Raw genomic sequence first — 13791 nt, forward strand, 5'->3', positions numbered from 1 at the left:
TCGATAAAGGGCGAGGCTGCCAGCTCCTCAGGCAAGGGGTGATATAACTGGGCTCCTGAGCCCCACAGGGTTGCCACAAAAAGAATGTAGTTGGTCAAGGGAGCCACAGACTCAAAAAGTTAGAAAACCTCTGCCTTACGTTATTAAGCAAGAATGTACACTCAGGATCACTTAACATAGTTATGTCTTAACTATTAACAGGCCGTGAGAACACACTCTTTATACATTTAAAACACATTACTTTTAGCAGCTTCTAACTCCTAGACAGTGAGCAGCTTCCAGGAAGCAGAATATTCTTGGGCTGGGGAACAAAGTTATATTAGGGCCTAGGTGGGTAGACAAAGAACGCAGACATACACACCAAGTCCCATACTATGGGGTGAATTTAGAAGCGCTATAAAGTAAGTTTGTGTGTGACTCTGTGGGGTCAGTACAGAGATCTAAAAGTTCATCTGCTGTAACACGGATCACTCTTACAAAGTTATGCATCGTTTGTCCATGAAGCCAGACAGCCAGGGACAACATTTCAGGTTTCAATAGTGAAGACTTTTCAGTGTTGGGAAACACAAGATGCATAGCTAGTTAGGAACATAAGCAACTAGATAGCTAGAAATGTGACGTTGTGCAACAATGGCCTCTGGGCAGTTACGGCATTCCAAGCAGTCACCTTCCATTAAACTAAACTTTATGTTAAATGAATTATGGCAGTGGGAGGTGTCCAACAAACCAATTCCATTAGCACACAGACTTCTGACTGCACAATGGATCATCCTTTCCTTCCCACATTCCCTAAACAGAGGAAGGGAAAGTTGTGTTGCACAAACAGAAATCCTTGCACTAACAGAACTGGTTCACTGGATACCACCCAGTGTTTTCCACCAGCTGGGCTTGAGCCACTTTCAGATGGGCCTCAGTGGCACAGCCCACAAAGTGTCTCCTCATAGGCCTCGCCTGCCCTCTAGCCATTTCATAGCTTTCCAGCTGGACCAATGCCAGCGCCAATAACTCCTTGCTTGCTGAGAAAAGATGACTGAGAGACAGTTAAGTTTGATGGCAGGAGGAAAAAAGGCCATGGCAGGTATTGAAGGAAAATTAAAAAGTGAAAGGTTGATATTTATTAATAATAAATAATTAAGCAAGCGAAGTGGAGATATAAAGGAAGGTGATAAGACTCTGCATCTCTTATTCATGGGCTGGACATTTCCAGATCACCATTTGAAAAAAGAAACTGCATTGTCAAAAAAAAAAAAAAAGAGAAGAGGACAAACTTGCATAAATTTGCACATATTAATGAGTATAGAAATAAACCTAGAAATAATTGCAAACACAATACATCTCACCATGGTAGGGAAGATTGTGCCTTGATGACTTGGGTACCTGTTCAGTCCACAGTCCAGTCTACCTAATGGGCAGCTTTATGGTACTTTATCTCCCTTCTTATGGCTCTTTCTCTCTAAACCAGAACTGGAATGGACAGTCCTTTAAACAGAAGACTGTCTTCTGAAAAGTAGGGCATGTCTCAATCCCACTTACAAGTTTCCATTAAGTTATCAAGCTAGGAGTAACTTTTATTTTTTCTTATGTTATTTCGTATCACTAAAGGTTTTTTAATTAGCCCTTTGTGAAAATCCATCCTATTCTAGTACTTTCTGCTTTCCACCCCTTGTTCTTTCAAGACCATCCTTATAACTTGGTTCTCTCACACACAATAAGCCTACAATTCTTTCATCCCACCCCTTGAAGGCAGCTTGCTCTAAGAGTATACAGGATGGGCTGGGGAGAAAACTAGCTCTGTTTTTGTGCTGTTAATTGTAATCATCATGCCCAGTTCAAAACGTCGCCGTGTCTCCTCTGGCACTCCAATTTAATCATATATTTTTTTTGACATTTTGCTTTTTATGTGCTCAGCCAGAGCTCTGTTCACTTTCATCATAAAACAATCCAGAAGCAAAAACTTCTCAAGAGCTCCAAAAATTCAGCTACAACATGTTTGCATAGCTTTCTTATCCAGCTGAAGAATAAACACATTCCAGAGGAGGAACATTCTAAAAACTATTCATATAAATTATAGAAATCATCATCATCCGCCACCGAAAGAGGCAAGTGGGATTTCCAAGTTATATTTTGATAATGAAGAAGTTCGCACAACTTGTGATATTTAAGTCTGGAAGATGGAAGCCAGGCCATCTACAGATCATCTACAGACCCAAATATATGTAGGATGTATACTTCATTATGCCTTATCAATAAAGCTGAATAGTTATGTTAAACATGCGTATAAACAGAGATTAAAAAAAGATTGGAGGACTGGAGGGAGAAAGGAGGGTTTTGATTAGGGTCATATTAATGTTTATATTAAAAAGCTAACATGTAGCAGCTGGGTGTTTATTTTATATTAATCAGTGGCCTGACTCTTCTGTTTAAATCAGTGTGTTGTTTTAATCGGATTTCTTTGTTTGATATTTTAGTGGGATTGTTTTATTGTGTGTTTTAAAAGAGCTACTCCCAGAAAAGAAAATCAGAAATTATGTACCCTAGACATGGCATTGTGCATGTGCAAAGGCCTCTTAGGATTCCAACTTATGAATATATTAGGAGTAAATAAGTTTGTTCACTACCTTCTTTGATATGGGGATGGGGGGAGGAGTCTGGAAATAAAACTCAGTTTTATATGGCCTGGGATGTGCTTCCTTGTTTCATTTTATTGTGCTTGAATCTTTTGACATGTTATGTCAGATTTTTATTGGCACTCTTAATCCCCCAATAATACAAAGTTTATCCTTATTTTTTGATACTGCTGCAGTTCCTGTTTCTCTGCATTCCTCTCCCTGGTTGGGGGGTGGGGGGGCATGTGGAAGCATCTGTAGGGGAGTGTCTGCATAGCACTTCACCCCATAAAATGGGATTGTAAAAAACAGCCATTCATAAGCAGTGCATAGTTAAACTATGGAATTCGCCCTAGAAGAAGTAGTGATAGCCACCAACTGGGGTGCTTTTAAAGGAGGATTAGGCAAATTCTTGGAGGATAAGGCTATGAACAGCTGCTAGCTCTGATGGGTATGTTCTACCTCCATTGTGGAAGCAGCACTGCTTGCTAGGAAACACAAGTAGGGAGAGAGCTGTTGCACTCAGGTCCTGCTTGTGGGCTTCCTGTATATATATGGTTGGCCATTATTAAAAGAGGATGCTGGGTTACATGGGCCTTTGGCTTGATCCAGCATGTAACGCTGTATGTAAAGAATTGCATAATCTTTACTATGTAAATGGCCGCACCCCTGTGCAAGATAGTGAGAACCCAAGAACTTCAGAAGAGGAGCCAGCTGTCTGCCGTTGCCTGCTTCCCAGTGGGATGCCTGAACTATTCTTCTCTCCTTGCAGGATTGAAGCCCTTGCTGAACAGTCCCTCCTGCTCCAGCCCCAGCTGAACTGGGTCATCTAGCTGGGTTGATGACATAAAAGCCAGGCTGCAGTGGGGGCAGGCACACCATTGGCAGGGGTGAAACCAGCAGGGGGTTAACCACAAAGGGAAGTTTCCTGTTGCCTTGGCAGGCGATTCTGCTGAAGCATTGGCGATCTGTATAATGGAGAAATGACCAGGGCGGTGGACACAATCGCTCCTTAGTACCCCCTCTCATGGGGTGGAGTCAAACCAGCCCCTTAGTTCTCTAGGGAGCTGGTAACAATTGAACATTTGAGGCAGTGACTACAGCGAAGTTGGCGGAAAACTCAGGATGGGTACGACCAGGGCTTTTTTAGAGCTGGAACTCAATTCTGGCCCCTCCCAGGTGGGCACCATTGCCATTCTATGAGAATAAGGGAAGTGTTCATGGTGAGTTCCGGCACCTCTTTTTCTAGAAAAATAGCACTGGATACGACGAAGACAAGCTAGAGCCTCTTCGAAGACCTACTCTGCGGCACTGTGAGCAGTAAATATATATATACCCTCCAGAGCATATTTGGGAAAGGCATAGGGCATGCATAGTGGGAGGAGGGGTGGAAACCCCATTTTGCAAGCGTGTGTGCATTTTTGTAAGTATTATTTGGTTGGAGAAGTGCATCACAAAATTTGGGCAAGCATGAATTTCGAAGGATGGATGCGTTTTGGTTTTCCTGTTGTTTCAGAATGTGTGAATTTGATAGATTTATCTCCAAATGCAAACTGAATCAAATTTCTCCTCCATCCTTAGTGGGGATACAAAGAGAGATAGGATACTGCTCATGATTTCTGATGGAATAAAAAATAATAATTGTATAAATACAGTGGTACCTCAGGTTACAGCTGCTTCGGGTTAAAGACTCCGCTAACCCAGAAAAAGTATCTCGGGTTAAGAACTTTGCTTCAGGATGAGAACAGAAATCACGCCACGGTGGTGTGGTGGCAGCGGGAGGCCACATTTGCAAAAGTGGTACCTCAGGTTAAGAACAGTTTCAGGTTAAGAACAGACCTCCAGAACAAATTAAGTTCTTAACCCAAGGTACCCCTGTAGCCTGGAAAATGTCTGGAATCACTATGGGATAGTACCGTAATAAACCACTTCTCTTTGCACACCAGGCTATATCCTTCACAAGCAGAAACATTTCATTCTGAAAGGGAACTGCAAACAAAGCCTCCCTCTTGCTGGCATAGGATCATGGAGGAAAGGGTTCTAACTCACTTAACCAATCTATGGCACACTTCTGATTTGAAAAGCTCCATATGTTTTGTTTTTAAAATTTCGACATGATTAATGTGCCCATGCACTACCTTGACATTGCACATATCATTAGCAATGAAAATATTATCACTGAGAACTCACATCCTGTATAATGTGATTCATTATCATTTTATTTCTGACACCTTACTAACAAAAACAAAAACACACACAGATTCAGAGTACCACTGCAAAGCTGTGCTGGCAAACAGTGGAAGCAAAGAGAAATAAAGCTGTTCATTATGTTGCACAATGACAAGCAGAGCCACACACCCTGATCCACAAACACCCCACTGTGGGGTAAGCATGGCAATATAAACATAGGAAACTGCCTTTATGTCTTAGCATGGTTTCATCTGGCCCAATCTTGTACACTCTGCCTGGCAGCCCTCCGCCAGGTTAATCCATTTCTCCTCCAGGTCTTTTAGGGGACATATGCATACAACAGCCAGGGGAGATGAAGGGGACCTTATAAATCTAAAACACACTCTTTTTTTTAGCTATGGCCCCTTCCCCCAACTGTGCCCCTGCTTTTCCCCAGAAACATAGCCTTGCCTTGGAAACAGACCCAGGACCAATTCACAATCAGGGGAAGAATCATATATCCAGACAGTGAAATGCTAAGAATGTGTCCAATATCAGTACAGTCGTACCTTGGAAGTCAAATGAAATCTGTTCTATAAGTCCATTCGACTTCCAAAATGTTCGGAAACCAAAGCACAGCTTTTGATTGGCTGCAGGAAGCTCCTGCAGCCAATCGGAAGCCCCATCAGACATTCAGGTTCCAACGAACGTTCGCAAACCGAAACACTTACTTCCGGGTTTGCGGAGTTCAGGAGCCAAAACGTCTGAGTACCAGGGGGTTCAGGATCCAAGGTGTCTTTCAGTCATATGTCTACATTAATGGTTATACAAAGAAAGGTTGCAGAGAAACAACTGAAAATGACTATGGCAAAAAAATAAAAAAAAATCCTAGGTCTCCACATGTCATAATCCAAGAGGGATATCTGTTCACAAGTATATCTGCAGTATCAGCAGCAAGGTATGTGATTCAGCTGTTTTTACCTTCAAGCGTGACTCCTTGTCCAGGGAGAGCATCGCCTGCTCCAGATGCATACAATGCAGCCACAGACAAATCGTATCTTGTTCCTGGCTCCAGGTCTCTGAGAACTGTACTGGTGGTAGTTCCGCTTACGGTCGCTTCCTTAGTTTCACCTCCTGTTGCTGGAGTATACGTCACAAAGTATCGCTGTACTTTACCAGGTGCTGGACTCCAAGATAATCTCAACGAGGATGTCGTAGCATCAGAAACCTTCAAGTCTCTTGGTCTTCCCAAAACTGCACAATTAAAAAAAGAAGAACATTAGAAACAGACAAAGAACTTCCTTGCAATAATAACTAGCTATCTTTAAGGTCTCCTGTGAAATATCTGTGATGTAAACTATTAATCACAGCTAACATTTAGGAAAGCAATCAGTCGACACAGGGTAGCATTTAAATATGGCAGCCAAGTCAGGACAACAACCTCCTGAAGCAGCCTGATAATGCAAGGTGTCACTTTTTAGCTGAGTGAAAGCAGAGCAATATGTGCATTTTTGACAGAAGTGAAATGCAAATGAAACTGAATGAAATCTGAGAGATGGGGGGAAATGTGGCTCATACGGCTAGACAGGGATGGGGAACCTGTGGCCCTCCAGATGTTCACAACTCCCATCAGCCCCAGAAAGCATGGTCCACGTCAGAGATCATGGGAGTTGGGAGTCCAAACAAACCTGGAGGACTACAGATTCCCCACCCCTGCCCTAGACAAAGAACATAGTCAGTTGAGGCTTTGCTGCCGTGGTAAGAATTGCTAGACACACTCTTTTTCAATGCAGGGGGGTCAGCTTCAGCCCACTTCACACACTGAAGTTTTAAATACAATGGTCTAATATATAACCAAGTGCCAAAACACCCTGAATCACAGAGATACATGCACAAGGGAGCCAGCTGGGTTTATTATTGCTTCCTATCATATTTAAATGTCACAGCAACTCTTCTGCTGTTGAGTTTTGTGTGGAGTCCCAAAAACCATTACATTGATGGCTTACCTTCCTCGGTTTTTCCATGTCCATTGAGTGGCTTTCCAGCCCCAGACTGGTACTCAGCAGTAACAGAGACTTCATATCTTGTATCTGGTTTCAGATTCTGTAGTGTCGTTGCTCTTTCATTTGCTGGGACTGTCACTTGTCTTCTCTCACCACCAGCGACTGGCCTGTAAGCAAGCCTGTATCTGAGAACACTGCCTGGAGCAGGTGACCACCCAACCTTGAAACTATCCGTTGTCTCATCTGTTACTCTTAAGTTTCGTGGTGATCCCCTGACTATAAAAGAAATATAAAATATAAAAGAACAAATGAAATGGTTTTAACTGGTTGTTTTTATTGTTTTTCATAAAATTTTATCTGTCTTGGTTTTTATGATTTTTTACTTATATTTTATTGCTGTTTTGTTGAATTGCATCTGGTTAGATTTAATATCTATACCCTGCTTTCCTGTTAAAATAATGCTCAAAGCAGATTACACAATACAAAGCAACAAAAATGTAACACACAACATTTTTTATATTAGCTGCTTTGAACACCAGTAGAAAGGTAGGGTCCAAATTTTACCAATAAATTTAATTTTAAATCAGTTTATCTCATTGGGTGATGGGGGAATAGAACTGTATTAAGTTATGCCTTTCAACCAGAACTGGGATACAGAGGACTCTGCACATACTGTTCCTCGACATCATTTGAGATTCCACCCAAAAAATAGCACAATAAAACCACTACTTTCTACATCAATAGTATTATCAAATAGTATTATCAATATGTAGGAGGAATGAGAAAGAAAGGGCATTGGCAGGAAAGTGGGATTTCCCATAAATATGAAATTTAATCCATTTGAAGTGCTGAAAAATCAGCTTCAATATGGAGTTATCCGTCTTTGTTCTACCACCTCAGGAACGCCAAATTGGTTTGTGATACAGGACTTTCCAAATAAGAAAGATACAATGTATAGCCTCTCTCTAGAAAACACAGGGAAGTAGACCCAAGAAACTCAAATGACCAAAGGGTTTTAATGTATCTGTTAGATTAGTAAATACACCTTGCAGCCTTGTACCTTTTCTCTTTTACCAATGGTAAATCTCTTGGTATGTTCCTCATATACAGTTCTGCCTTAGACAGCTGTTATCTGAACACAATACATACTGATTCATATTCAACCATGGCTACTTGGTGTGTGCCAAAGCCTAGAGCTAATTTTGGTGGGGCAGGGGCAGCAAACACATACATAGGGCCCCTATCTTGGTTTTCAGGAAGGAGAATTGATGCAGGACAATAGGAACAATACCTTCTAAAGTTGTTTCTTCCCCATTCAAAGGAGGTCCATCACCATCTTCATATTCTGCAATCACACTGACGGTGTATGTGGTTTGTGGTAGTAAATTGGTAAGAACTGTACTAGTAAGCGGAGCTGGTACAGAAACAAAGTATTCGTCTTCGCCAATAGCCACCTTGTACTTGACAAGGTAAGATAAAACACCAGGTCCTGCTGGAGACCAGCTCGTTTTGAAGCTGTTAGCTGTCACTTCTGAAAACTTCAGATCCCTTGCTCCCAAGTGAATTGCTGAAAAAAAAGCACATAGTGAACAAATGAAGGCTTTAGAAAAATCTCTTTTCAATTTCCAGTAAGGTGTATAAACACAATTGGTTGCTATATATACAGAAACATCTTGATTTAACAAGCTGTTACAGAGGAACCTGTGGCCTCCATATGTTTCTGGATAATCACTCCCATTATTCCTCTTAATTGGCCATGACAGGTGTGGCTGATGGAAACTACAGCCAAACACTTAGAAACCCACAGGTTCCCCACTCCTAGCCTAAAAGCCTACTGGGGGAGGGGGCAGAGCTGGGGAGAGGAGAAAGCTATCATTGGCTAAAGCTATCATTAGCCATGAGGGCTATGCTTTGTATGCACAGCTGGAGGCTATAATGCTTCTGAATAAGTGCAATTGAGAGTATGGAGTGATGTGCTATGCATAAGGGGAGTGTGATTGTTGAGTTGGGTGTGTGTGGTTTTGGGTACATTGTTAATTATCACGATTGCATTATAGCGGGCACTTCTGCAATATACATGGGATTTTCTAATGATATTTTGATGCTGTATTTTTACTTTTTTGCATGATTTCCTTTAATGGTTCTTATTTTACTTACTAGCATTGTTTTGAGATATTTATCATTGCATAATTATGTTTCACTAAATTAGTAGTATCAGTGTCTAGTTCAGAATTAGTACTGTGTTTTCTATATTAAGTTTTAAAGTTTTCTGTTTAAACTTGCATACCATTTCATATTTCATCAACCAATATTAAATTAAAAATTCTGCACAGCAAGAGCGACTCACCTTTCTTCCTAATTGCCTCAAGTTCCTGTTCAATTCGTAAGCAGATAGCCCGTGTAAGCTCAAACGATATCCTTTGAAAAGCGTCAAAATCTTCCACTGTGTACACATGGGTTTCTGTAGGCTCTGAAGCAATTGCTTCCAACTCTGACCGTACTGCATCTTTAACACCAACTGCAAATATTTCTACATCTGAATTTCTTAGTCTGTCGGCAGGATCTTTAAAGGCATCTGACGATTTCCCATCAGTAATAAGAATCATGACCCTTGGGACATTTGGTCTTGCACCTCTGCTTTGAACAAAGACTTTCTCCCTTACAAAGGTCATTGCTTTGCCTGTGTTTGTAGATCCACCTCTGTAGGGGAAGGTGTTAATAGCATGAAGTACATCTTCAATTCTAGTGTATCTGTTCAGAGTGAATTCTGTATGAGGATCCCGGCTGTACTGAACAAGGCTGATTTGGACTTTGGCTGGCGAAACATCAAAGCTTTTAACCAGCACTTCCAAAAATGCTCTTACTTTAACAAAATTGGCGATGCCAATACTGTAGGAGCCATCAACCAGAAGCACAATATCAGCTTTTATATCCACGCCTTCTGAGCACTCTGTGTAAAGAAAAAGGGGAGGGGGGAGAACACTTAGTATTTATATTTAGCACTTCAGAGTGTTCAAAGCATTACATATCACCATCATGAATTATTCCTATATTTCCGGGGTGGTGATGAGGCAGAGAGACAGCAGTTTGTCTCTTGTGTTCACAGGGGTGGCAAGATTTGAAGAGAGATTCATATTCTCTTAGCTACTATGCTAACTACATGAGCTCCGATATCACCTACTAAATAGGCAGTCATACAGCTTTGGGGGGGTGTACACTTTGGGGTAGAGATTCCTGGTATGAATAATAGTTTAGTACATAGGCTTTATTTCCCATGCCATTTCTGCAACAAGTTAGATGATGGCAAACAGAAGTTAGATTTCTAATATTCCATGGTGGGGAAGCCGAGAGGCTGAACTGGTCCAGGATCTGCTAAATCCCAAGCCAGCACCACTGCCATCAGTTGACAGCATCAGGCCCAACCATATCTTATTAGGCATTGAGAGCCAGTGTGGTGTTGTGGTTAAGAGCGATAGACTCGCAATCTGGGGAACTGGGTTCGCATCTCTGCTCCTCCACATGCAGCTGCTGGGTGAACTTAGGCCAGTCACACTTCTTTGAAGTCTCTCAGCCCCACTCACCTCACAGAGTGTTTGTTGTGGGGGAGGAAGGGAAAGGAGAATGTTAGCCGCTTTGAGACTCCTTCAGGTAGTGATAAAGCGGGATATCAAACTCTCTCTCTCTCTGATATCATGTAAAATATGTACGCAGCATATTGTTGCAATCCTATTGTTGAGTGGAACTTATGCTTAAGTAAGTATGTATAGGATATGAACCTTTGTCCTCCATTTATTTCTCTCTGTGCATTTTAGATAAATTAATAGAAGCCCGTTTTTTTGCCTTGCAACACCAGTCCCCAAAGCTTTTCTAAAATACAGTTAAAAAGAAAAATATGAAATTATATTTTATGTCTTTTACATCAACTATCTTTTCCCAAGAATGCTTTGTTTTTATGCAATTCAAACATGATTCTGCAATCTTAGTAGCCAATAACTTACCCACTTGAACTTTTACTGCCTGAGTTTTTTCCATAATAGTCACTGCCTCACTGGGAGTCAGTCCTTTCATTGCATATACATTGATTTGGTATTCAGTGTCTGGTGAAAGGTCTTTTACATTAAAAGCAGTAGTCTGAGGTCCTACGCTCAATGAATGTTGCTTGGCACCAGCTATCATTGGAATGAGGTCCACCTTGTAGCCAGTTATTTCACTAGGAGATGGATGCCAAGTGATTCTAATGGATCGTGATGAGACTTGCGTAGCTACCAGGTTTGAAGCAGGCTCTATAGCTGAAAAAAATAAAAATAAAGATCCAGTTGGATCTCAAGAACAAGGAGATGAAATGCTTGATTATGTACACAAGTAGTCTAGTTCTTGTGAAACTTTAAAATGTCCCTTACCTTCTTCTCCACTGACCAATTCACCCAATTGTTCATCAACACCTGAGCACACCTGCGAGATTATTTCATTCTGTATAGTCACAATGCCATCAAAGTTGGCCACATTAAAAACATGAGTCAGTGAGGGCTGAGAGGCAATTAACTTCAGCTCTTTGGCGACTGCAGCTTTGATTCCTTCAAAAGAAGAAAGTAACAATATGTGAATATGTTTGCCAGTGATACACCAGTGCTCCAGATAGCATTTTACCTACCCAGACCCCAACATCACCAGCTAATGTTGAGTGTCCCCACAACATGAGATTCAGAGGGCCTTTTCAGCAGAGAACCCCACTCCTGGTTGTGGGACAACCTCTCTAGAGAGCTTCACATAGTGACTTCTTTTATATCCTTTAATTGGCAGGCATACATTTTTCCAAACTATTCCCCAGGTCTTTTAACACAATTTTAATATACTTCCATAATATTTGTACTAATACTTTAATTGTTGCAGAAATCTGACATACCCAAAGAAAACACTTCAACTCCTATGCCCTGAAGTTCTCTTGCAGGGATTTCTACTTCATCTTGAGATTTTCCATCGGTTATGACGATTGCCACTTTAGGAAAGCCTTTTCTTGCTCCAGCAGATTCAATGAATGTATTCTTAATCAGATAATCTATTGCTTCTCCTGAAATTTGGAAAATGGGTTGTGATTTAAAAATCCACAGATGTTCCAAGTTTAGATGAAATTCAAAATTTGTAAAATCAAGACGGCAGCACAATCAATGAAGAAAAATTATAAGCTCTTGAAACTCATCCATGTTTTCAGCTCTGTGTCCAGCCCAAAATGACAAGGCAAATTGAGTTGATTCTGATGAAGTTTTCACATGTCCACATTGGATTGCACCATTAATGATGCATCTTGAGCTGGATCAGACTCCCTAAAGCTCTGTGACACTGCATTTTGTTGTAAAATTAAAGCAATCACTGCATTTGTTTTAAAAAACTGACTAGGGAAACACCCTGAATGTGGAGGAAGTGTAGAGTGCAGTGCATGGGTAGAGAGGTCACAGGATATTTTCATGTTGAAGGGCAAGTCCTGGTTTTAATCAAAGTGATTATTTCTCCAGGGCACTCAAACCACAATAATTTGGGGGAGGAGTGTTAGCATCCTTTCTGTTTTCTAACAAAATTTAAAATAAACACTACAATAAAATTGTTTTCATTCTTCTGTTTTTCTACACTCACACAAGTGATTTCTATTTTACCCACCTACCAAATGATAATGGGAGAACCACTGCAGCTATCATTATGATAATTCTCAGGCTTCATCCCCTCAGAAGGGGAAACTATGCCTACCAACTGTCTCTAATTCTGGCAGAGAAAAAGAAAAAATGTAGTTTTTAAAATAACAAAATATATTTTAAGGGTTCCCTGCATACAAAAAAACCTGGTTGGGTCTGCCTATCGCTTGCCAGATCTATTGCCTGCAATTTTCATCCATCAGTTTCTAGATTCCTCTTATAGTCAATTGGAGGGAATGTGAGCTTCAGATTTAACAGAACTAATTTGGACCCAAATAACAAGTCAAATCAGAAAAACAATGAGAGCATCCAAAACAGATCAGGTTGCTTTCCAACATTACTGATACAAGGTGAATTTTGAGAATGGTGCACATCCCTGATTACTATAATATTTAAAAGTCCATACCTGTCATTGTATTGCCTCCTTTGTATGGTATTCCTTTTATTGCCTCAATGAGATCTCTCTTTTTGAAATACTGATTTAAGTTGAACTCAGTCCTTGTATCAGAGCTGTACTGAACTATTCCAACTCTTGTCTTATCTTCTCCAATATCAAAGGCCGACACAAGGGTAACGATGAAATCCAAGATGTATTTAAAGTTATGTCTGCCCACACTCCAAGAGCCATCCACAAGAAAAACTAGATCTGTAACAGCACTGAGGGAACATCCTGAAATATAATTTTATCAAAATTAATGACCATTGCCATACAACCACACAAGTAATGTAGCATAAGTAATGCACTACAAAGAAATATGAGACAATTTTCATTGACTCCTGCACCACCTCCCACACTGACTAGAAGGGATAGATTTTCAGAGGAAGAATCCACATATTTCCTCTCCTTCCACAAGCAGGAGATTCCATAAGTGAAACTCCACCTACAGGATCTCTGGATCCAACCTATAATATGTATAAAGCCCCTTACTATACAGGCAATATATGACTAAAAATAAATTGTTTGTTGGCACTTCACAGTTAGAATCAGATTCTTGTTCATTTACAGCAGGCATCCCCAAACTCGGCCCTCCAGCTGTTTTAGGACTACAACTCCCATCATCCCTAGCTAACAGGACCAGTGGTCAGGGATGATGAGAACTGTAGTCCCAAAACAGCTGGAGGGCCGAGTTTGGAGGTGCCTGATTTACAGGAACCGTAATGAGGTCCTCTGTGTGGAATGTTAGCATCCAAAATGTATATGTAAAGGGTTAATTGCAAGAGCTGTAGAACTCTATGACGTCATACACTCTGTGGCAGTTATGGCAGTTGGTACAGTTATGGCAGTTAGTAGAGAAATCTTAACAGTTAGAGCAGCAGGTATGAACTGTT

The 13791-nt window shown here is 40.9% G+C and overlaps 1 protein-coding gene across 22 annotated transcripts in view; it reads right to left on the reverse strand.

Moving 5' to 3' along the window:
- Positions 1 to 13791, reverse strand: part of COL12A1 (collagen type XII alpha 1 chain) — a 112523-nt gene that overhangs the window by 77776 nt on the left and 20956 nt on the right. For 9 of the 22 annotated variants that reach the window (XM_083497259.1, XM_083497268.1, XM_083497267.1 and 6 more), the window contains exons 6-13: positions 12869 to 13132; positions 11682 to 11846; positions 11179 to 11352; positions 10777 to 11067; positions 9126 to 9728; positions 8070 to 8345; positions 6782 to 7054; positions 5757 to 6029 (exon numbers count right to left, since the gene is read on the reverse strand). The exons of the other annotated variants lie outside the window; for them this stretch is intronic. In XM_083497259.1, coding sequence (XP_083353385.1) covers positions 5757 to 6029; positions 6782 to 7054; positions 8070 to 8345; positions 9126 to 9728; positions 10777 to 11067; positions 11179 to 11352; positions 11682 to 11846; positions 12869 to 13132 — 2319 coding nt within the window. The remainder of the gene's footprint in view (positions 1 to 5756; positions 6030 to 6781; positions 7055 to 8069; positions 8346 to 9125; positions 9729 to 10776; positions 11068 to 11178; positions 11353 to 11681; positions 11847 to 12868; positions 13133 to 13791) is intronic. 22 annotated transcript variants of the gene reach the window in all.

The sequence above is a fragment of the Podarcis liolepis genome (genome assembly GCF_965112155.1).
Source record: "Podarcis liolepis genome assembly, chromosome: 3".
NCBI classification, from domain to species: domain Eukaryota; kingdom Metazoa; phylum Chordata; class Lepidosauria; order Squamata; family Lacertidae; genus Podarcis; species Podarcis liolepis.